Raw genomic sequence first — 25,021 nt, 5'->3', positions numbered from 1 at the left:
GCAAAGACTTTAGACTCCTACAATTAGCAACACACAATACTTTGAGAGCAGAGAGTTTTATCCCAATAAACAACGATTCTAGATCGTTGTAATACTTGATTCTGAGAGTCTGAAGAGAACTCAACTTTGCAATCTCATCCTTAGGTAAAACACACTGCTTTGATGTTATCTCCAAATGTTGGAGACTGGTCAATTTTCTCAAACCTTTAGGCTTTGTTTCAAGTTCAGTACATCCATTTAGTATCAACATTTCTAACATTTGAAGGTTGCAAAACAGAATCAGGAAGTCTCTTGATCTTTTTATTATTCTCAAGACTGAAATATCGTAAATGTTTCAGCTTGCCAATGGACCTAGGCAAGGTCTGATGCGTAGAATCGGTTAAATCCCAAAATCGCAAGAGTTTACACCTTGAGGTGCTTGCGTTCAAGAAAAGCTTTACTGTATGAAAGAGTCTGTGTGAACTGTTGAAGATCTGCGTATACACCCATCACCTGACAAGCTTCTTCACATGCCCGAGTAGCAAGCTTTGCTATCAGTTACTCCGCCAAGCTTATGAACTAGAAACGTTAATTTGGTTCAATTTACATTCAGATTTGATTATGAACCAAATTTTACCAACTAATGCCACAACATTGTGATGACACCCTGCGACAATCTAAAAACACCAAATTGAGGCGTCACAAGTTCAACAAATTCAATTGACAAATGTACTTTTGATCACAAGAATTTAAAAGCAATGTGATTTGAATGCAAAACCAAACATACCATAAATTACTATAAGAGAGATTAATAAGAACAAGGAAGGTTGAACTCGATAAATAAACAAATATTGGATTATGATTTATCCGTTTGAATCGCATCTTATATAGATAAATCTTAAAACATGAGTCTTATCTACTTGCTTGTGATTTTTAAAATCAAAGTTGTACGTTAGTGTAAAAATTAAACTAATTATGATTCACTTATTTTTAGAAGTTATTGAATTTTTTTAATCAAATTATTTAACTTATACATTAAATAAAATGTGCTCCTAAATAAATTTCATAAAGTATTATTTCTCGTTATTCTATTTATACATTTAATCATAATCTTTTGTTTTGAAAATTAGAGAAGTCTATTTAAATTTTTTTTATACGAAAAGTCTTTATACATTAATTTTATATATATATATATATATATATTATGGTATAATATATATAATATGTAAAAGAAATTATTTTAACCCTTCCATGATGAAAAACTCTTCAGATATGTGAATGAGGGATAAAAGCAATAGAACATTAATGTTTGATCAAACAAATTTTACTTTATACATATTGCTTATTTTATAATTTTTTAATGACCATCCTTAACAAGTCTTTAATTTATCCAATTCACCATCTAAAAAAAATTTCTTAAAGATTATTTACTAGTTACGAAAATTAAAATTTATTAAAATTATTTAATAAAGCTCTAAAAAAATATATTCAACAACATTAATACAGTAATTATAAGAAAACGAAAATAATGCATTTCCATGGGAGATGTATTAAAAAATTTATATTTTTAATTCATATTTTAATTTTGGATAAAAAGTAATAATTATTTTTACATAGTTTTTAACTGATATATTATAGATTAGTAGTAGATGGCGGGATATGAATTGTAGAAGGGCTAAAAGAAAAGCTTCACTAAGTTGGATTTCGACGCCGGCGGTGAGGATCCGCAATGGCGTACTTGAGCATGGGTGAGGCCCACAGAAGAATAACCGAATATCTCAACCGTTTCTCCGACGCCGTTTCATACCAAAACGGAGTTTCCTTCAAATCTCTATTCGCCCTTTCCTCCAACTCCCACTTCCTTCTCTCTCTCTCTGATGCCCTCGCTCTCTACAACGACGCCAATAGACTTATCAATCAGAACCAAAACTACTCTCACTTCTCTGATATCATTCTTCCTCTTTTCCGATCACTTCAACACTATAAACAGGGCAATTTCGTCGAAGCATATAACGCTTTTGAAAAAACCGCCAAGTATTTATTTGCTTATTCTTTTGTTTTTATTGGATTTTATTGATTTCAAGTATCAATTGTAATTGTCGATATTTTCAGTGCTTTTGTTCAGGAGTTTCGTAATTGGGAATCTGCGTGGGCTCTTGAAGCTTTGTTTGTCATTGTTTATGAGATTAGGGTTCTTGCTGAAAAGGTATGTTGTGTATTGTATTACGTTGAACTTCTTAGTAACTGTTTGGTTGAGATTATTTTCAACTCAAAGTTGAAAATTGCGCTTTTCAATGCACTCTAAATCAATTTTGAGTTTATGATTGAGTTTTTTTAGAAGTGTACGATTGTGTTTGGTTACAAAAAACTACGGAAGAAACATCAGTTTTGAGATGGCTAGAATTGATTATTTTTAATTTTGTTTTTGTTTTTGGAGTCATAAGGTGGTTTAGTAGTTTTGGAGGGTTGGAGTGACACTGACAAGGAGGTCATGGATTCAACTCCTCTCTAACAAAATTAACAATTAATTACTAACATTGGCTATTTCAAAAAATAAAACTTATTTTTTTGACAGGACCAAGACACATTCTTTTCTGTTTATATTTTGCTTCTGAGTTTGGTTGAATTTTATGTTATCTTCTTTTATTTAAGTTTGGATTTGGTGTTTTTTCTCTCGCTTTTAGGCTGACAGACAATTGGCTTCAAATGGAAAATCTCCCGAGAAGTTGAAAGGTGCTGGTTCTTTACTCATGAAAGTTTTTGGCATCCTTGCGGTATGTAAATGTCATCATCTACCCATTTTAATTTCAAACCAGATTATTATTATTATTTTTTTTAAATTTAAATTTAGTTTCATTTAGGCGATTAGGGTCATTAATCATACTGTTCAACACTGCTAAATTAATTAGTTTGCAGTCAATGGTTCCTAATACCTCAAAATATAACTATATTGAGAAGAGTCACATGGGGATCAAAACTCACCAAACATGAAAGTTAGCAGTGAAGTACCCATATAAACATACAAAATGTTGGCTATTATTGAGGTCTCACATGGACTAGATATATGGCCAAAGTAATCCCTATAAAGCTTGGGCAATCTTCACTCCTTGAGTTAGCTTTTGATGTAAAGTTAGACTTAGCCCAAATTTGCAGTCAATGATTTGGCCTTTTATATCGTTATTCATCCATGTATTGCTTGTGGAAAACATGACTTCTACGTCTACATAGTCTCTTGCGTACTTTGGAACAAGGCGAAAATTTGTAACCATATCAACCTTTTCTAAGGAAAAATTTCCATACTTTGTGTTGTTTTTGTGAAACATATACTTCAATGCTTTATTGAGTGGTTGTGGGGACTTTGGTACTCTACTATTTTATAGCTTGAATGTGTTACAGGGAAAAGGTGCTAAGCGTGTTGGAGCATTGTACGTAACTTGTCAGTTATTCAAGATTTACTTTAAGGTATTTTGTGTTCCTTTTGCTTCTTTACCGGGTATCCATTACACTCTTGTTATGATCTCATTTCTTGACATGCGATGAGATGACACTAATTGTAGTATCAATGGTTGATCAAATATGTGATCATGTTAGCTAAGGAAGGTTGGTTAGAGTAGAAATAACATGGTATCTGTGGTTGACGTTAGAGTTTTGATTTTTATTCCACAAACAAATGTTTTGCAGCTTGGTACAGTTCACCTTTGCCGCAGTGTAATAAGAAGTATTGAAACTGCACGCATATTTGATTTTGAGGAATTCCCAAAAAGAGACAAGGTTAGAGTTTGTATATGCATGATATATGATATATATATATATATATATATATATATATATATATATATATGTAAATGCATGACATATTTTCCAGATTATTTATGGTTATGATGTGTTTCAGGTCACTTACATGTACTATACTGGTCGTCTCGAAGTTTTCAATGAAAATTTTCCTTCTGTAAGTAATCTAAAATTCCTTTAAAATGATTAATGACGTAATTGTGTTGTGAGTTCTGACATACCTTCTTGTAAGCATGCTTACTTTGTAATTTTCTCAATTTTGTTATAATCACAAAAACTTAGGTGCATTTTCCTAGCTGTTTTTGGTGCTTTTCTCAGCTTTAGATACACTTTTTGGGGTTATAACAAACTTTGAGAAAATTATGGATTTGAGGAAATCATGGTAGTTATGAATATATTAAGTTAGGAAAAGCTTCAATAGCACATAAGGAAATGCACCCAAGTCAACAGAAAAACTGCATTCCTATATGATTTCAAGCTAAAATGAATCGAAATATTGCTTTATTATTATTATTAATTATTATTATTATTATTATTATTATTATTACTATTATTATTATTATTATTATTATTATTATTATTATTATTATTATTATTACTATTATTATTATTATTATTATTATTATTATTATTATTATTATTATTATTACTACTTCTGCTGCTAATGCTGTCATTATTTAAAAGGGATTCCCAGTTTGGTCACCGTTTGGTTAATCAAAGAATGTCAATCAATAATATACTTTCATTCAGAAGTAATTAATAGTAAAATAGCCACATTATCAGTATTTTCAAACTATTTACTCTTTAGATAATTGAAAATAACTCTTTTACTAATTAATTAAAAGTTCACCAGCTTAGCACTACACTGAATATGTTTCTTTTTAAACAATAGCTTATGCTTTTGTTGTTGTTATCATGGATTTTTCCTCTTGAATTTTACCTGAATTATACTTAACCAGTCAATCAACGGTAGAAAACATGGAAAACATATCTGTAAAATTCAAACCATTTATACAGTTTACATTTGTGACTTGACAGGCTGATTCTAAATTATCGTATGCCTTGAAGCACTGCAATCCACAACATGAAGCCAATATAAGGTTTGATTTAGGTGTATCAACTGCGAACATTGCATTTGCTTGTAGTGAGTTATCTAGTAGGTTGTATTAATTTTCCTGCAAAGTGAATATGCATTTGTGCTGTGGGTGGGGCAAGACTCGGCGTTAGAATGTTACCGTTTAGTGCACAATCGTAGAACTTGTTACTCAAATCAAACAGACTTCTGAAGATATTTTATAAGTTAATTAGTTTTATTGGCGCTAATCTAAAAGGGTAGTATTTATGAGTAGGAATGTTTATTTGCTAGTGCACACTGAACCCCGTATGAAACTGCAAAATCCAATTCTTAGCTTCCTACCCTGGTAAAGAGAAGAGGGGACATGTGAAAAATGAAGGATTTTTAGCTCATTGTCTAAAGACAGTGAGGGAAGTAAGCCATATTAAACTGTCATTTTTTTTTTTATATAATGATTTGTAACTTATTGTTTTCGTTTGGCATAGGATGATTCTTAAATATCTAATTCCAGTGAAGCTTTCCATAGGCATATTACCTAACCACAGGCTCTTGGAGAAGTACAATCTACTTGAGGTATGTTGTTTGGTTGATGATTTGTTCTTCTCTCTCTCTTTCTCTCTACATATATATGTGTGCGCGCACACGTATGAACTGTTATCATTTGTGAACTTTAAGGTGCCAACTCAGTTATGATTCCTTGTAAGCAGTAACTTAGTTTATCTACTGACTAGGCAGGCTCATTGCTGAGGCACTGACTTGAGGGAATAACAGTTTCTGTTTTTATTGTGTAATAGTTTTCCCAAGAATATATGCATCAACTTGATTACGTTTACAGTATTTTACAATTACAACTATGTGTGCCTCGGAAGTGTCTATATAAATAATTTTTATTTTTATTTTGCACAGTACGGTAATATTGTACAAGCACTAAAAAGGGGTGATCCTCGGCTTCTTCGGTGTGCACTACAAGATCACGAGGACTGGTAGACTTGCCCATCAATTTTCGTAATGCGGATTGTTGTTTAAAGATTTTCTCAACAGAACATAATCAAACCCGTTTTTCTGTAGGTTCTTGAGATCAGGTGTATATCTTGTCCTAGAGAAGGTAGAACTTCAAGTATACCAGAGATTAGTCAAGAAGATGTAAGTATCTAGTATTACTGTCCCCCCCTCTTCCCTTTCAAAGTATATTAGGTTTGTTAAATTACTTGGCTGCTTACTCAAATCACTAATTTAGTATTGCTTGATTGTAACATGACAGTTACATCATTCAAAAGCAGAAAGACCCAAGCAAAGCTCACCAGGTGAAGTTGGAGGTTATTGTCAAAGCATTGAAATGGCTTGAAATTGACATGGATGTGGATGAGGTAATTTCTTATCTTTGGTCTCCTCATTATTTCCTACTTCCAATTTGTTTATACTTTTCAAATACAAATAAAGGAGGATATTGCAGTTTTCGATGAATTGATATTTGATGCCTTTGCAGGTAGAGTGTATAATGGCGATACTGATATACAAGAATCTTGTGAAAGGTTACTTTGCCCACAAAAGCAAGGTGGCTGTATTGAGCAAGCAAGATCCCTTCCCCAAGTTAAATGGAAAACCGGTCAATTCATAGGGATTGGAGTGTCACTCATTTTTCTAAATTAGAGAGGTGGAAGAAAGTCTGGTAATATAGCATGATAATTTTGTGAGAGGTTTCTCGGCCATAAGTTTATTGTATTGAATGTTCGGGAGTTCCCTCGAATGTGTTCTAGTTGTTGAAATATCATAGCACTGCTCCAATTTCAAAGAAAGCTACTGTCTTGTGAAGATAATACTAATTCTTACAAATTGGATTATAGTTTAGTTTCCGCTTGTAGGTTTGTATGCTTCATAAGGGCTACCAATAGGAGTGAAAGACATTGACCTAGTTGCAATAACCTGTTTTTTTAGCTCAGATATTTTTACTGTTGACATTGTTATTATTATTCTTGTTAGCTATTGAGTCATATTAAAGTGATTAACTATTCATGACCTTATGGAATAACATTATTCATAAATGTTTAGTTAATTAAATTTTTACATTTATGCAAAAGCATGAAGAAGAGATTGCAAAAGCTAATGCATCGTCGCTAAGTTGTATGCTGATGTTTTGTGGTGGCTTCTAGGGTGGAGTACCATAACATATGGTCCACTAGTAAGGGTGCAGATTGATTGCCTGTAACTTGTTGAAAGTATTATTTGAGTCCTGATAATGTTTAATCAACTGAGCATTTTGAACTTCTCATAATTGCAAAAGTGAGCTGTTGTTGCTTTATCATTGCCATTTTCTTTGTCGAAGAAGCTTTGCTTCTTTTCTCTCTTCATAGTTGAGTCGCATCCATCACATCACATAGCTTATTTGATTGTGTTGCCTTTCTCACTCTCCCTTTCACCACTTCACCCTTAAATTTTACCATTGGTAAGCTGCCTTGTCAACTCTTCTTTTGTCCTTCTCCTTTATTTTTCTAAAATTTTAAGGTTTCAATTTTGATCTCTATATTATTTTAGGTTCTAGTAATTTTATCTCTGTTTTCTTAGTAATTTGACCTGCAATTGTCATTGCTTGTGTCTTTAGTTTGTTCTACACTGCTTCCCTTGTTGCAGTGGGCTGGGTAGTGGACTAGTGAGAAGGAATCTTGCTGCTTCCTTCTGAGTTATGGTTTGGCCTACATTAGGGTGCTCCATTCCCCCCTGCTGTTCGTTATTTTGACATGACATCTCTTTTTTGCTGCTGCTCTCTCTTGTTATGTATCTGGCTTTCCATTCCGAATTTTATGACAAGGTAATTTTTTTGTATTCTATTGCTCAATCAATTTTGCTTTGATCAGCTGTTTAATTTTTTTTAGTTTGTGTTTTGGACTCTAATGATGTTTGGGTGTTTAAACATTTGATAGTTAAATTTCATGCCAGGGCATTTACTTTGGGACATTGTTAAGTACACGTTTTTCACTACATTGCCTTAAAATCTACATATTAGATAGATACAATTTTTGTATATATAAGGAGGTAGTGTAGCTTGTTAAATTGGTACAGAGAAGGGAAAAAGCATGGTGAAACAATTGTGTTTAAAATAAAAATGTTACAAGGGCAATCCTGAATATATCAGAAATGCAGTTCAAGTAGCTAATGAGGCAATGGGGAATGTTCCTTAATTAATTTTACAGAAACCAAGATTTGAGGAAACAATTATATATATGAATGATGAAGGTCACACATTTCCTTTATGGTATTATTGTTAACTATGATATCATCGTAGTGTTCTTCTTTATAAATACCCTCAATGATACTCAAGAAAAGTGGGGAAAGTGGATTGTTCTCTCTATTTCAATTAGTTGGCTTTAAAGAAAAAATATCATATGATGCTATTTCTCAGTTCTCTTTCTGCTTTGAAATACTTCAAATGCTCACATTACAACAACAATATTGATTCATCTCTGAGATATTAAAAGTCAATGCTTCATGGAGTATTATATAATCCCATCATACCGTGTTTCTTAAAAGGAAGAACGGTTGCTTCTTTTCAGTGTTTCTGGAGTCTAACCCTCTTGTTTGATTTGTTATAATTACACTCCACATTGTATAATCTCTGATGGTGTTTACTTTGGAGTGTAGTTAGGTTGATCAGAGTTTTAAAGCAATGCTGTATTCTTTGTAGTTATTTTGTCCAATTGTGAGTGTTGTGTTAGTGTTTCAGACATAATCGATGGTACTTCGCTATTTTTAACATGCATACATTATATATAACCGTTTAAATTTTCATTTGCTGTCTTCCTTAACTATCATTGCCCTTCACTGTTTGTATTTGGAAGAATGCATTTTCTGGATCCATGTATTGAACTTCAGGAAAATAGATAGATACTACAATGATATGCTGTCTGTTTGGTTTTCAAAAAACGTTTACTGTTATCATGTCTCTTTTACTTATAATTATAATTGCAAAACTGTCAAAACTGTCAAATTGTTTTCTATTTGTTTCCTGTTTCCAAGATTTCTACAAGAAACAATGAAAACAGGTGTCCCAACTTTCCATTTCCTTCCCTATTCCATGGTTAGTATCCTGTCAAATTGTTTTCGTGCAAGATTAGGACTGTGTAAGATTTACACGGTTAGTTCCATCATAGAAGTATTACTTTGTGAGTTAAACTTGTGTCTCCAAAACTATGTATAAGTATTCTATGGAAACAAATACCTCTAACAGCCAATTAGCAATCTACCATGTTTTTGCAATGACATCTTGTGCATTTTTCAGGAGGACATGCACTTGCTTTGGACGAGAATAGTTAAAATTATGTTGTAATAGATTTCTTTTACTATAAATTTAGCACATCAAATAGTTTAAATGTGGTTAGATCTTGGGGTGTTTATAACACTTGCATCAATTGTGTATCAAAGTCTTAAATTCAAGGTTGCTCATGAGTGCACTTACCCTTGGATATTTTTTCCACAAATAACTTTAATTTAAAAATCTATACATTCTTTGAAGTTGTATATTGGTTGAATCTTTCAGGTCTATTGCAAACGTTTCAGTAACATATAGCTAAATCTATCTGCTTATCTCTACATTATTTTTCAAACAAGGAATAGATTTTTATATGTTTTGTGTCTATCCAAAATTGAATCTACTAACTTAAATTCAACCATCAAACAATTGAAATTTTGTGGATCTTCATCAGAGCTGCATTAGTTGTGTTTCACACTTTAATGTCAAGGTTTCTTATGAAGACTTGAACAATGCAACCTTATATTATGGTTTTTCAAAATTCAGGTTTAATTAAAAAAGCCACTATAGAATCCTTTGAAGTTGTATATCAGTTGACTGTGTTTGGTCTATTACAAAAGTTTCAGCAATTTATAGATAAAGTCTATAAGTAACACATTTCTATACATAAGGTGCTTCATTTTGCAACTATTACAAACACAAGTAAATCTACTAATATTAAAATGTCTCGTATAGATAAATGAGTAAATCTTTTAAATAATCTTTTTTTAAAATTTGAAGAACGAATATGTATGATGATGTGCATAAGACGAGTTCCTAAACTATAAAGAATAATATAGTATGCATTGAAAGAGGATGAAAACTGAACGGGGCTTTTCATGGTGTTTAGGTAGGTTTGGGAGAGAAGATAAAAAGTGAGAATAGTGCAGTAGTTTTATGGTTTTAAAACAAATCAAGGATTTACAATTAATTTAAAATTCCTAATACATATTATTGCATTGTGCTTTCCATGCACATTAGACGGATTCTTTTTGGAACTATTCACATATCTCGTCACCGGTGGTCTTAACAAGTTTAGTTAAACAAATTTGTCAATCATGCTTAAAAAATATTAATTAAATTAAAATTTGTATTTTAAACAAAATTAATTAGATAATAATATTTAAACCTATTAACTAATTTTATAAAAAAAGTTAACTTATTTTATTTCAACAAGCAAGTCGGTATTTAAGATTAGGATCCTTTGTAAAAAAGTGCAACATTAGATTGATTATTTAACACTACTAACTTATTTTATATCACGCAATTTTCTTTTAATTTACACAAAAATATTAGATTGGTTATTTAATTTTTTTTATAACAAATAATTTTTTTATGTTCGTAAACGTTGTAACGTTGTAATATTTTTAATCTTTAACATTGAACTATTTTTAGTCTTAACTTTATTTTAACAAATAACTCTTGTTTAATTATTTTTCAAAAAATTGACAGAACGTTTATTTTCTTAACATTACTACAATCAAAATTCATTAAAAATTAAGGGAGTTTATTAAAAACACACATACAATCTAAAACTCACTATCAATTTCTATAACATTGCAAATACGAAATTAGAAATATGAAAAATAGGAAAAAAATTGTAAATTTTAAACATTACTTAAAGTATGAAAATAAAGAGGAATGAATTGAAATCACAAGAAATAAAAATAGATGAATAATTTTAACCAACAAAGATATTAAATAAACTTTAAAAGAATAAAGAAATTTGTGGGTCTAGAGAAAGATTTAACTCGACAGAAAGTGAAAGAGTACGACCTATATTTTTATCATTAAAATGTCAAATTTAATGAGATATTAGTATAGATAAATAATAAATTAATATCTAAATAATATATTTTTTTTTAAAGAGTTCCATAATTTTAATATATTTAAAAGAAAAAATATGATTAAAATACAACTTTCGGAATAACATGAAATGTTTTGATAAAAAAGTAAAAGAAATGTCATCGTTAGAATAAAAAAAAAAATTAATAATTATACATATACATTTTAAAATCGTTTTATATCTTGTCTAATAAAAATCATCGTAGATTATTAAGGGTTCTTTTAAAAATAATTATAGGATGGTCTATTTTGATCAGAAATCATACATGTTAATTAATTAAAAGGGAAGATAGAAATGTATTTCTCATAATTGTAAAAAGCCTTTAGATATAAAATTTATCTATTAGATCTGATGGTTGTTTTATCTTTCCAGGCGGGCAACAGCGATAGGAGATGATCCAAACACATGAGTGAGACTCACAAGCACATTCACTCCCTAAATAATAATAACATATAATTGCGTTATCAGAGCAGACTTAGCACCGTACACACAAGTCCACGTTAAGAACTATTAGTAACAAGAAAATTATACTTTGGAATTGGAACCAAAAACCTCTCCCTCCCACACACAGGCCTCGTGTTTTCTCAATCTTCTCGTGCAATTTTCTATCTTCTCTCAATTCGTATTTCGATCATATACGAAACAGAAACCACCTTACATCACACTGTGCGACTTGCGTGTGACAGAGACCGAAGAACGAAAATGGCGGTGGGAAAGGAAGATGTAGAGATTGTGAAGGCACGCACCGACAAGAGGAATTACAAAAGAATCCTTCTCCGCAACTCTCTCCAAGTTCTCCTCATCAGCGATCCCGATACCGATAAGGTTCATTTCTATTCGGTCTTCGCATTTTTCCATTTCGATTCACTCACACTTTCAAATTTCAATCTCATCCGTTCAAACGATTATCACTACGGTTCTCTATATGATTTCAATTTTTTGTTTTTGTTTTTGTTGAAGTGTGCTGCTTCCATGAACGTTGACGTCGGTTACTTCTCTGATCCTGCTGGTCTCGAAGGCCTCGCTCATTTTCTAGGTGTTCTTTCACTTCGCATGCTTCTTGATTTTATATTCTTCTAGATTTTGATCGATTTGATTATATATAATCTGATGAATTGTGAACTCCTTGTTTGGATATGGATAGAAGATAAGTGATAGTGTGTGTGAATGTTAAGTGAAACTCGCTGCAAAATCTATCATTGTTTGACAATCGGTGTATTATTAGTTAATGTTTTCATTAAATGTTTATTACAGAACGCAGAAAAAGACGTAGAATAATTATGAGTATGTTGGTAAAAAAAATAATTAATGGAGTTGAATATTTGTAAGAGATTTTATAAAAAGGGACAGCAAAAAAATTGGAGAGTGTCTTATATTTAAGGAAAGAGCTAGGACATAAGAAGTTAATAATTGATATGGATTTCAAAATGTGGAGTTATTTATCGAGGCACTTGCCACTTTTGATGTTCATATTGACACATTAGGGATCTATATGTAGTGCAGCGTGTAACAGAACAATAAAAATAAAAGAGAAGTTTTAGTATTTGGTTTGGACATCGTTATTTATAAAAGTATATTTTGATAGTTGAAGGATTATTTCATTTGGAGATTATAAGTAAAAGTAACTAATTTTCTTGAAAAATAGTTTCACCTAATTTAATTTTTTTGATGTAATTAAAAAATAATTTCATTTCCTAAACTACCTTATTACACTTTATTTTCATTTAATTTTGTACGAGAACTGTTTTCATTGAAAGATATTTTGATAACAATAGCATTAAATAGGGTGAAATTAGTTCACTTTTGCTTATATTTTGATTCACCAATTTAACTACTTTATTGTTTGATTGGAGTCCGGAGTAGTAGTTTATTGATTTCAATTTTGTTTTATGGTTGAAATTGTTTGTGTTTTTTTTTGTTGACAGAGCACATGTTGTTTTATGCCAGCGAAAAGTACCCTGTGGAAGATAGCTACTCCAAGTATATTACTGAGGTACTGTAATGTTCATATGTCTGACCTCTTTTTTTCTAGCGAAAGATGTCTCACATTGAAATTTTCTTCCCACTCTGCACGGAGGTGGTTGCCAGATTTTTAGCCTTTAGTTTTTTATAAACTTCAGCTCTTCTATTATACTCTTAAGAAAATACTATGAAGACGAAGAAGTTGAATGAAATATTTGTTTCTTTCACGAAAGACTGAATTTGAGGTGATATGAAAACTGCTTGATTATCACAATATAACTTAATACGAACAACATCTCCAAATCTCAACTGATAAATGAACTGTTTTGCCCATATAAGTTCACAAGTGGCCCTGCTTGATATTCAGTCTCTAAGTTGGATCATGCAACCACATTTTGCCTTTTCCTTTTTCATGATACAAGGCAACTGAAGTATACCTCCTGTCAACAGGAAAACCAGTTGAATCTACGTTAGAGTACCCCACTACCAAAGTTTTTCCTTTTGTCTTTACATAACAATCTTTGGTCCGAACATTTTTAATGTATTTCAAAATTTGTACCATTGCATTCTTTTTGTAAGGATTTAGTTTTCCAACAAACTTGTCGCACTTGCCAGGATTTGAACAAGGTTCCCCTTGATCCGTTAAGAACTTTCTGTTCAGATCCATTTGAGCGTCAATAGGTTTAAGGATGTTCTATCTTTTCATATTATCAAATGGAGCTTAAAAGCTTAAATAGTTTCTTTGTTTATTTATTTTTTCATTTTTAAGTTATTCTTACATTTGTTTGCTAATTGCTTTTGCTTGGTCATTCCTGTTGTTTGCCTCTTTCACACAGCATGGAGGAAGCACCAATGCTTTTACATCTTCTGAGAACACCAATTATTTTTTTGATGTAAACGCAGATGGTTTTGAAGAGGCTCTGGACAGGTAGATCCCATTTTTCTGGTATCCATATTTATTTCCTTGTAATAAATTCAATTGTAAGAAATGTGAATTTGGTGTACCGTTTGTCTTCCAGATTTGCCCAATTCTTCACTAAACCATTGATGTCTGCTGATGCTACCATGAGGGAAATTAAAGCTGTAGACTCTGGTTAGTTAATCTTTCACTTTATTTGTTGTCTATAGTTTTATTTCCCTTATTGTGTATCTTTACATTTTTATCCCGCTTGTTTGTTACAGAAAACCAGAAAAATTTATTATCTGATGGGTGGAGAATGAACCAGGTATCAACTATTGCTTTTACAGTGGGTTTTTGAGGGCTGCTTGGTTAAGTTGGTTGTTTTAAAAGAGAATTAAAATTTGTTGTTACAGGAAACATTTTCCTATAGTATTACAATAGAACAAATACTCTGTATTTTGTATAGGATAGATATGGAGCACAGTTTTAATTTTGTTTGAAAATGGGTTTAAACTTTAAAGCTAGATTGAGTTGCTACTACCAAAACCCAAGTTCAATTCTTAAACCACATTTGAAAAATAAAGCAAATGTGTTGTCAAACACATTTTTGAGTCTTCAAAACACGATTTGGGTACTGCAAACACAGCCCCAAACATGCTACATATGGATTCATGATTCTTTTCTGTGGTTCAAGGAAACTGGACTTACTTGCCGCATTTCCAGTTCTCTTAGTTTATCCATTTCCTTCTTTTTCCCTTTTGTTTATCTTCCTCTAGTAGTGATTTTTTTTTTCAATATGTACTTGACTACTTTCCTGGCATTGCAAGTTATGTTTTATGACCCTTCTTGGAGAAATATTTAAAATCTCTCTTTTTTTCACTTGCAAAACATTACAATCTGTATAGCTTCAGAAACATCTCACTGCTGAAGATCACCCATATCATAAATTTAGCACAGGTCAGTGATGGACTTATTTATTTTTATAAATTCTAACACTGCTGAACTTAGAATATTTGCACCATGCTGGTTGTGGTATTAATTTTGATTATTCACTCTCTCAATGAGCATGTTTGCAGAGAAAAATGCTTGTTCTCATTGACGCAACGAAGCTTTCTTAGCTTTTTTATTTTATGTTTTAGTTAATCAAAGAACTTAGAACAAACTCTGCTTTCTCTTGTCCAAAATCTTTTAAAATATTGCAATATTATATTTCTTCCTAAGGGTGCATTTGGAAGAGCTTACTTCCATTTTATTTAAGCTTATTTTATGACCTAAACAGTTGTGTTTAAGTGTTTGGGGTTTCCACGTATTTCAACAAGTTCCCTGGGATTGCTTTTGAAAACATCTTACAACTTATACGAAAACAATTTAATCATATTCCCCCTCTTCAATTATATAGCTTATATATAAGTGGTTATATGATAAACACTTATAAAGAAGTAGTTTTCCCAAAGCATCCTAATTAAACATTATTTCTTGAAAACAATGGGCTGATTGATAAACATGATAGTGAATGTCAAGAGCTAGATTTTATACTTTTCAGACTTGTGTTTATTTTAGCCTTCATGTTCTTCTTCCTAGTCTGGGTTTATTAGTTCTAAAGATTTGTCTCTACTTGCGATTCATGTTGTCATTCATTGTTATTATGTATTTAAATAAATATTGTCTATCATTTTGTGTTTGTTTTAGCCTACACGTTCTTCTTCCTAGTCTGGGTTTATTAGTTCTAAAGATTTGTCTCTGCTTGCGATTCGTGCTGTCATTCATTGTTATTATGTATTTAAAGAAATATTGTCTATCATTTTGTGCTTTTAAATGAACATTAATTTCATGTGTGTGCATGAGTGGTGTTGTTGATATAATTTTGCATGTACGTGACTCTGCTGACTAGAGCTGGAAAGTGTATAAGTATGGTTAACTTTGTTTTAGTTTATTTAACATTTTTTGTTCAAATTAAGCTGAAATATTATCATCACTATCATGGTTCTAATGTTCTTTTCATCATAACCACTACTTTTAGTGCTCTAAAATATCTGTTCTGTTAGGGAGCTGGGACACTTTGGAAGTTAGACCAAAAGCAAATGGAATAGACACAAGGAACGAGCTGATCAAATTCCATGAAGAAAACTATTCTGCTAATCTAATGCATCTAGTTGTTTATACAAAAGGTAACAGATATTTTGTTGAGAAAATACATCTTCAACATTATTATTATTATTATTATTATTATTATTATTATTATTAAAATTGTTGTTGTTGTTGTTGTTGTTGTTGTTGTTATTATTATTATTATTATTATTATTATTATTAATGCCCACAATACAATTATTGCACATGGATATTTTCAGAAAGTCTTGATAAAATTCAAAACCTTGTTGAAGAAAAGTTCCAGGATATTAGAAACATCGATAGAGGTTGTTTTCATGTCTCTGGTCAGCCATGCAAATCAGAGCATTTACAGGTATTAGTTTTCTACTGGTTACTCTCAAATCTCAATAATAAATTCTAAATAAACCCAGAGTATTGATTCTAATGCACGTTCCATTTTGGCTTTTTGTTTTAGATTATTGTCAGGACTGTCCCGATAAGACAAGGTCATAAATTAAGAATTGTATGGCCAGTGACCCCTGAAATTCTTCATTACACGGAAGGGCCTTGCAGGTATCTTGGTCATCTTATTGGCCATGAAGGAGAAGGATCTTTATATTACATTTTGAAAAAATTGGGTGGGTAATGTACCTCTGTTACATATTTCATTATCAATTTTCTCTGAAATCTCACTTACCTCTTTTGAATCTGATCCTTCTATTTATAAGAGGTAAAAAATATCCAATTTCAGAGTTCTACATTCTCCCCAATCCTTTCTCTTTTCATAGATGTTAAAATGGGTGTGAATATAAAGGAGCATGAACAGGATTAGTTTTTCAGAAATAATTTAGTGGGCCGTCTTTTTATAGTTGTGCAATTTCTTAGCTTAAGCATCCTCTTTTTCCTTTCCTAATTTTCTTTTTCAGTAATCACTTTTATTCCTCTCTAATTTCATCTAGTATTATTTTCAAATTGAGTAATAATTAGCTAAAATAAAACTAGTAATAAATATTGTCTGTGTTTGTCACCATTCCCGTAGACAAGCTTTAACATTGTGAAATATTTTGCCAATTATTTCTAGTCCTAAACACCAAATTACTGCATATGATGTGCATTATCATGCGGCCTTGAAACTTCACTCTTTCAAAATCTTATGGGGTAACTTTATAGAATTTGGTTAAAATTTGCATGTAGACTCAACCCTTGCCAAAAATTGCCAAAATGTCCATGCTTCATGTCTAGAAGTTGATCAGTGTAAGCATTTGCTAGCTACCTCAATTCTTTTCATAAGATAGCATGTCCCTTTTGTTGCCTCTACCTTCATTGTGAATATACATATGAACGACATATTCTAGTTTCATGTATTGAGTTGTCTCATTTTACTCAATTAAAATCCAATTCGCAGGATGGGCTACAAGCTTGTCTGCGGGTGAATCTGAATTGAGTTTGGACTTTTCCTTTTTTAAAGTTGTGATTGATCTTACTGATGCCGGTCATGGTTAGATTTCTCTTCCCCTTGATCCTCTCTCTTTTATTTATTTATTGTACATTGCTCTTCTCTTTCAAAAAGTTGAAGCATGATAACTCTTTAAGCATGTAACATGCTCTTCATAAAAAGCATTGCATAACCATAAATGCCTTTTTTTCCAATTATATTCAAGCTCTGTTATGTGATGTTTATTGATTCAATAAACTCGTTGGTACTTTTGGTTTGGATTTGTAGAACACATGCAAGATATCATTGGGTTGTTGTTCAAGTACATTGAGCTTCTACAACAGTCTGGTGTTTGCAAATGGATATTTGAAGAGGTATGAATATGGGTTATGTATTTTGGTTTAATAATATTCTAAACAATTGTTCTTTTTATACTTGCTTTAATTCTTTATCTTTTACCAAGAAAATATATTATTATTATTATTAAATATATTATCATATGTAAAAGTTATACAACACTATATTATATATATATTTTTATTATATATTATATCTAAAAATATATTATATATTAGACAAAACACCTTATGCGGTCCCTTAACTTAATTTCAGGTAACAATTCAGTTTTTTTTTTTGTTTCTTTTTTGATTTGATCATTTATTTAATTTTAAGTAACGATTTGATCTTTTATGTCTTAAAATGTTAAAATATCATAATTTTTTACATAAATTCAGAAAATTTATCATCATCTTTAAACAAAACTCATAGTAACCATCTTCAACAAAATCCATATTTTCATCAAATTTATAACTCAAATTTTCAAATAAACTCATATTTTCATCTCCAACAACAACAACATTAAATCCATCAAATAAAAAACTCACATTTTAAGATTTGGGTTAGGGATTTGATTTAGAGAATGATAGAAAGAAGAAAAATATATTGTCTTGGTGATTTGGGGGTCAAATATTAAAGTGTGAGTTTTTTATTTGATGGATTTGATGTTGTTGGAAATGAAGATATGAGTTTATTTGAAGATTTGAGTTATGAATTTAATGAATATCTGTATTTTCTTGAAATTGATAATGAATTTCCTGTGTTTTGTTTGAAGATGTTGATGAATTTTCAAAGTTTATGTAATAAAAGATAATATTGTTGACATTTTAAGAAATAAATCATCCAAATTGCTATTTAAAGTTAAATAAAAGATTAGATCGGGAAAAAAATTACTGAATTGTTATATGTAATTAAGTTAAGGGATCGCAGAAGATATTTTAGTGAATTTCATACTATTTCATTTTTCCAATCAATTTTCTACCAAACAAAACACAGGACAAAAACTTGTGTTGTGACTCAAGAGTTTGTGTTGTGCCTTAATGTGTATGAAGGCACCCTAAGATATAATGATGGTTTATGAGCTATTTTCTTGGTTTTTGTTTATAATTTTGGTCCTTGGAACCTTTTTTAAAGCATCTCGAGTTTCTTTTTCTCTTTAATCATTAAGATTTTCTTTTTCAAATTTAAAAATTCTTAAATAACTACTTGAGAGTAATGATTGTAAAAATTCTTAAAGATTTTGACATGATTTTAGTGTTGAGTTGATACCTAGGTTGCATGGATACAAGTACTGTAATGGTACGAAATAGAGATTAGATTTTTAAAAAAACTATGGTATGAGTATATTAATAAAAATATTAAAATAAATCAAAAATAAGTTGCATATAATAATGACTTGATTGTATAATAGATATAAATCACAAATATATATGACATCTAACATTAAATATACGGGGATTTGTCTTTGATAATTTGTTATATCACAAATCAAAATAGAATTTTGGAAATAAATTTGCAAAAAAAAGAAGAATTAGGATAGAAAGAGAACATATACATAACAGGAATTAGAGAAAGGATACTTACATAGAAAAAAGAAGGGAAATAATGTACAATATAGTAAGGAAAGTATCGACATCATAAACAATGAAATGAGAAAACCGAATTTTAGAATTTTTTTTACTAAATGACAAATATATATTTATTTATCAGATCGTGTGTACGAATTAGTACGCACCCAAAAGTACCAACATGTACCCAGATAGAGTATCTAATTTTTATTTTAAAAATAATTTTGGTATGTATTAGGTACTTACCCACGAGTACCCATGTTTCAAAGGTTGATACTACTTGAAAGCGCTATCTTTGTTGATGATAGTGAGTTTCTTCTATGGTTCAATTGTGGTAGTGGGCCTATAGCTTGCCGTGTTTCCAACCATTGAACTACATTAAATTCAGTATCAATTTTTGTTGTTCACTTTTCTATTTGTGCATCTGGTTTTACCGAATTCTGATGCAATTTCCCATGTTCATGTAGCTTTCAGCAATTTGTGAGACTAAGTTTCACTATCAGGACAAAATTCCTCCTAGTGATTATGTCGTTAATATTGCATCAAATATGCAGGTACTCCATCTTTTTCTTTTGATCAATGACTTTTCAGGGGTGATGTATGTTGTTTACCTGAAATTCTTGTGATGGAAACCAGTTTCTTGATGAGTCTTTGTTATTTTACAGTTCTATCCTCCCAAAGATTGGTTGGCAGGATCATCTTTGCCTTCTAAGTTTAATCCTAGTGTTATCCAATTGGTACTAGATCAACTTTCTCCAAACAATGTCCGGTAAGTCTACTAAAAGCTTAAGAAGATATTTCACCCAATGGAAATAAAAAAAGATTGAAGTGTTAAATTAGAGGTTCATAAATAGTTTAATATCTAAAATATATTGCATAAAGTTATTGGTTCATGTGGTTTGCAAGACAATAATTAATAATTAATTTATAACCTGTATACATGCACACAAATTCCATTCGATTGATTCTCGTCTCTGATTACAAAAAGGTTAACTCATTTTTTTCTTCAAATCAACTAAAATGTGTTTATTTGGAAAGAAATAAAGATTTAATATCTATTGCTGACTGCTTATTGATCTTCTAGGTGCTGTCATTATTGAAAAAAAAGATAAAAGAAAGGATGTTTAAAGTTGATTCAATGTGCAAATATTGAGCTCCAGGGAACATGATTGAACTTGGTTGTGATAGAAGACATAAAAAAATTGCAGACATAGTAGACTAATTTATGGAAATGAAAAGTTGACGACGATACAATGTAGTTGGTTTTTGTTAGAATTCAAAGTAGAATGTGTGTGATCTTGTTTGAGACACACAAGAAACACAACAAATCACATATTCTTACAGTTTTCATTGTAAAATGTAAAGAATGACTATCATTGTGGTAGTATGTTTTTTATGGTGCCAGACTGTGCATATCACATGCGCTGTGCGTCTGCGAACCACTAAATCCTGGTTTAACTTAAATGTATTCACTAAGAAATTTATCATCTATGCAGAATATCAGAAACTTACCTACTAGTACCTGGACTTCCAATTTCAGCTTTGTTATTTAGTGTTTTAGTTATTTGCACATGTTGGACTTTTTTTCTATTTTTGTTTATATTTGTTATTATTAGTATAATATTTGTGATTTTTTATTGGCGGGGCTTTGAGCCTTTGACTTTGTTTTGATTAAAATTAAGCTAATCCATTCTGTTATGCAGAATCTTTTGGGAGTCAAAAAGTTTTGAAGGGCATACTGATAAAGTGGAACCATGGTATGGAACTGCATATTCCATTGAAAAGATTACTGCCTCGGCGATTCAGGTCTGTGTTTTTATGGACAATTGTGCTCGATTTTTGGATTGGATTATTAATTTGAACTGTTTTCTTTTTGCACTTTGGAGTTTGTTTTGACCACTTCAATATTGAAATGCCCTGGAAAGAATGGAACTTACTAGTCCTATCAATGTATGTTTGTATTTGCAGGGTTGGGTGCTTTCTGCTCCTGATGAAAATATGCATCTTCCAGTTCCTAACAAATTCATTCCCACTGACTTGTCTCTTAAAATTGTGTCAGAGAAAGTATTGCATATTTTTTCACTTTTATATAGTCATCTATGATTTGCTTCATGGTTGTCTGGACTAAATTATTGATACTTTGAAGCAGGTGAAGTTTCCAGTTTTGTTAAGCAGGTCATCTTATTCAGCATTATGGTACAAGCCGGATACATTGTTTTCCACACCCAAGGCTTATGTTAAGATTGATTTCAATTGCCCATATGCTGGAAACTCTCCGGAGGCTGAAATTTTGACACATATTTTCACTCAGTTATTGATGGATTACTTGAATGATTATGGTGGGTTGTAACTTTAAGGTTACTGTGCTTTATTCAAAGTGATTGCTACATTACTGTGTCGATTCAGTTACTAAATTCACATTGAAGAAGTGCTTACTGTATTTTATTTTTCAGCTTATTATGCTCAGGTTGCTGGTTTGCATTATAGCATAAATCATACAGATACCGGTTTCCAGGTATTTGGATTTAGTATAATTTAGTTCAAATCTACATTTTTATGACTGATTTAGACAGCAGACGTATTTAAAAGTTCCCAATTGGGTTAGTGATTCTTATATTTTGGCTATAACTCATCTCAACAAAATTGGCATGTAAGTTGAAAGCACAATAACCTAGTTAAATTGATTATAATATCAAGGACGGACGATGTTGACATAATTCAGGATCCTCCACTCATTATAATGAACTCGAGTTTTATTTATGCATCAATTCTTCTGTATCACAATTAAACTTTCTACTAATTGTTATCTTTTCAGCTGCTGTGCATGATAAATTGTGTGGGAAAACAGAGGTTGTTCTTCTGTCTTTAAATGATTGTGTGAATTGAGAATCACTTTCTTTTTTCAGGTGACTCTCAGTGGCTATAACCACAAGTTAAGGATTCTACTTGAAACTATAGTTGAAATGATTGCAACATTCAGAGTGAAAACTGACAGGTTCTCAGTTATCAAGGTACTGTTCAAGGCTCTTTTAATATGACATTTAGTTCACTCATCCTTGCCCTTTTAATCCTCGGATCAGGGAGTTCCAAATATAAATTGTTGCATAACTCCTTAGTCCTTCATATTTTGCTCATCCTTTCGGCCACCAGGCTTGTCTTCCATAACAACCTTTCAAATAAATTAACACCACTTGGCGTCAAGTATTGTTTGACCCATAAAAATTCAACCCTTTTAAAACTGAAGTTTCCGCAGAAACTTTTTTATTGGTTCCAAATGTAACTATCTATTTATCAAATTACCCAACCATGGTGCAGGGTACGAAGAACCCCAATTGTGATTAACGTCAGTCAACTTTGTAGTTTAAAAACTTCGACATCAGTTGATTCATTAACATGTGCAGTTCGCTGACTGCCAAATTTCATTCCTATTCAAGATAACAATCCCTGCATACATAGTTGATTCATTTTAAACCAATTAATATATAGCACCATCACAATGAAGTTCAACCACATCTTATAATGTGAGTTTTAACTATACAAATGCTTCTTCTGTGTGTTACAACTTACTAGTGAGGAATGGCCTTGCCTATTATAGCTACTGTATTTCTATCACATTTGCTATTTCTCACACATTGTAGTTGGTGGTCAATGTATATTCAAAAGCCAGCTGTTGTCCTCACTCTCAGTCCATCATTCACCACCCCATGTCGTTTGCCGCATGATACCATTCCTGTTGAGACACTGCTACTTCCCATTCATTCTTCCACACCGTATTCCACATTTTCTCAGAACAACTAACTGGAGCCAACTAACCGTATTTACTTGCCTAACACCTAACAACTAATGTCTCAGAACAACTAACTGGAGCAACCTGCAAGTAAATACAGCATCCCGTCTATTTCTAAAATCACATCCTCAATGTAATATTCTTTGTTCAAAACACAATTACATGACCCTCTTATTTCACAAATGAGCAAGTTCTCTCTACATGCCTCAACATAGTTCTCGTCATATGGGGTGAAGTTGGACTCCTTTACTGATGCAAAAATTGGTGTCAGTTGCCTAATATTCACCTTGCATGCCAGTTTTTATCCTTAATTAACAAGTATTATTACGATATTGGTTAGTGTGTTTGAATACACCATCACAAAACATGATCACTAGAGCCGAAAAACTTGATAATAATTTTTTTAGCGAGAACTTTTTCCATTATAAAGTGATAGTCAACTTCTATTTGCTTGGTTATTTCATGAAAAACTAGGTTTGACGCAATACGATCAAATGTAAACTCATGTTGGTAACGAAAGAATAAGAGCTTATGTTTAATATTTGATTTATGATTTATCCAATTCTGTAATTTTAAAATAAAAATTTATCTTGAATATTTATTTTATTTATTTATTTGTTTTTTATACCATTTTATCAGGAAATGGTGACCAAGGAATACCAAAATTTCAAATACCAACAACCCTATCAGCAGGCTATGTACTATTGCTCTTTGATACTACAAGATCAAACCTGGCCTTGGGTGGAACAGCTAGAAGTACTTCCTGTTCTTCAAGCTGAAGATCTTGCTAAATTTGTGCCAGTAATGCTCTCAAGGACCTTTTTAGAGTGCTATGTAGCAGGTTCTTAGGCCTCTCTCTCTCTCTCTCTGTCTGGTTGGCTGGTTAGTTTTATTTGAATTGAAGTGAAATTTTTCTATACAGGAAACATTGAAAGTCATGAAGCTGAGTCAATGACTGGGCACACAGAAGATATTCTATTTAAGTGTTCAAAACCTCTATGCCAACCTTTATTCCCATCTCAGCATTTGACAAATCGGGTTGTTAAGCTTGAAAGTGGCATAAATTACTTTTACCCTTCAGAATGTCTTAATCCTGATGATGAGAATTCTGCTCTAGTGCACTATATACAGGTAAATTTGCTTATTTAAAATAGTTGTTTTTTTAAGGTACATTTGGCTTCCCAGACTGGATTATGTTAGACCCACGGTTATTAAGAGAGGATATGATGGGAAATATTAAAAAAGAGTCACTCAATGGGCTGGAATATAAGAGAAGGCATGGAAATGTGTCAATTAGGGATTGAAGAGTGTGATTATAAAGGGAGTGAAGGGGCATGGAATATATTGGGTAAAGGTTTCAGCGAGCTGTTTGGCTTGAAAATCCTAGTGCCTTTTTTCTTTTTCTGTATTTCTACATTTTGCTTTCTATTTTTCAGAGTTACAGAGGGATAAACCTCAGTTTGTGTAAGGAGCCGAGCTCCACTATCTTTCTATTTCTGATATATATATGGTTTCTATCAGATTCCATCGATCTATATAAATATTATTGTTTTGGATGGGAATTGGGAAAACCTAATTGTTAACGGTGTCTCTGTTTCATGTAATTTATTTTGTATGCTCAAATAGTTCCAAATCGATTCCAACAAATTCTGTGTAAATTTGGTTAAATCTAGTTTTTAAACAGATATACTTTTCTGAAACAGTGTATTGCTTCAGTTGGATTCTTTTATCTAGTAATGAAAATGAGGTGTAGCTAACAAATTTCATGCGCGAACCCCAACCTTCAATGTTAAGTTGTTCATTTGAATTAGTTGGCACGAGTATCGTTCTATTGCAGCTAATTCCTATATCTAGGACAATATGCTCCTGAATATATGTTGTCACCTCTCCTCTTTTGCCTTCATCATGTCACATTATACACGTTTTTAGGCTTTTTTGGCATTCCCAATGTAGCTTAGACCATCCATCCT

The 25,021-nt window shown here is 31.5% G+C and overlaps 2 protein-coding genes and 1 long non-coding RNA gene across 6 annotated transcripts in view; all 3 read left to right on the top strand.

Moving 5' to 3' along the window:
- The first annotated feature begins 1,628 nt into the window (after positions 1-1,628).
- Positions 1,629-6,867, top strand: LOC101509265 (enhanced ethylene response protein 5). The gene is made up of 12 exons (XM_004493440.4): positions 1,629-2,013; positions 2,092-2,185; positions 2,664-2,753; positions 3,376-3,441; positions 3,661-3,750; positions 3,872-3,928; positions 4,810-4,871; positions 5,332-5,419; positions 5,753-5,829; positions 5,915-5,989; positions 6,108-6,213; positions 6,333-6,867. The coding sequence occupies exons 1-12, from the start codon at positions 1,709-1,711 to the stop codon at positions 6,462-6,464; spliced, it is 1,242 nt and encodes a 413-aa protein (XP_004493497.1). The 5' UTR covers positions 1,629-1,708; the 3' UTR covers positions 6,465-6,867.
- Positions 6,868-7,511: 644 nt separating this feature from the next.
- Positions 7,512-9,352, top strand: LOC140919856 (uncharacterized). The gene is made up of 2 exons (XR_012162396.1): positions 7,512-7,652; positions 9,120-9,352. It is a non-coding gene; the product is annotated as an uncharacterized lncRNA (long non-coding RNA).
- Positions 9,353-11,363: 2,011 nt separating this feature from the next.
- Positions 11,364-25,021, top strand: part of LOC101508744 (insulin-degrading enzyme-like 1, peroxisomal) — a 16,758-nt gene continuing 3,100 nt past the window's right edge. Inside the window, exons 1-21 of one of the 4 annotated variants that reach the window (XR_012162212.1) lie at positions 11,364-11,799; positions 11,935-12,010; positions 12,900-12,967; positions 13,773-13,864; positions 13,956-14,029; positions 14,119-14,162; positions 14,743-14,794; positions 15,883-16,005; positions 16,186-16,298; positions 16,401-16,563; positions 17,331-17,423; positions 17,649-17,734; positions 19,732-19,818; positions 19,930-20,033; positions 20,968-21,070; positions 21,233-21,328; positions 21,411-21,603; positions 21,718-21,779; positions 22,171-22,275; positions 23,691-23,892; positions 23,974-24,182. Coding sequence is in view for 3 of the 4 variants with exons in the window: in XM_004493438.4 (XP_004493495.1) it covers positions 11,677-11,799; positions 11,935-12,010; positions 12,900-12,967; positions 13,773-13,864; positions 13,956-14,029; positions 14,119-14,162; positions 14,743-14,794; positions 15,883-16,005; positions 16,186-16,298; positions 16,401-16,563; positions 17,331-17,423; positions 17,649-17,734; positions 19,732-19,818; positions 19,930-20,033; positions 20,968-21,070; positions 21,233-21,328; positions 21,411-21,603; positions 21,718-21,779; positions 22,171-22,275; positions 23,691-23,892; positions 23,974-24,182 (2,268 nt within the window). In the remaining variant the exon portion in view is untranslated. The remainder of the gene's footprint in view (positions 11,800-11,934; positions 12,011-12,899; positions 12,968-13,772; positions 13,865-13,955; positions 14,030-14,118; positions 14,163-14,742; positions 14,795-15,882; positions 16,006-16,185; positions 16,299-16,400; positions 16,564-17,330; positions 17,424-17,648; positions 17,735-19,731; positions 19,819-19,929; positions 20,034-20,967; positions 21,071-21,232; positions 21,329-21,410; positions 21,604-21,717; positions 21,780-22,170; positions 22,276-23,690; positions 23,893-23,973; positions 24,183-25,021) is intronic. The other 3 variants (XM_004493438.4, XM_004493439.4, XM_073365809.1) reach the window with 3 other exon arrangements.

The sequence above is a fragment of the Cicer arietinum genome, chromosome 3 (genome assembly GCF_000331145.2).
Source record: "Cicer arietinum cultivar CDC Frontier isolate Library 1 chromosome 3, Cicar.CDCFrontier_v2.0, whole genome shotgun sequence".
NCBI classification, from domain to species: Eukaryota; Viridiplantae; Streptophyta; class Magnoliopsida; order Fabales; family Fabaceae; genus Cicer; species Cicer arietinum.
This window is presented reverse-complemented; position numbering and strand designations above follow the sequence as displayed.

Bases quoted from the DNA above. Each gene is read 5' to 3' on its own strand.
- LOC101509265 (XM_004493440.4), top strand. From the start codon at position 1,709: ATGGCGTACTTGAGCATGGGTGAGGCCCACAGAAGAATAACCGAATAT. The intron at 2,186-2,663 runs GTATGTTGTGTA...TCTCGCTTTTAG, and splicing joins TTAGGGTTCTTGCTGAAAAG to GCTGACAGACAATTGGCTTC. The intron at 3,751-3,871 runs GTTAGAGTTTGT...GATGTGTTTCAG, and splicing joins AATTCCCAAAAAGAGACAAG to GTCACTTACATGTACTATAC.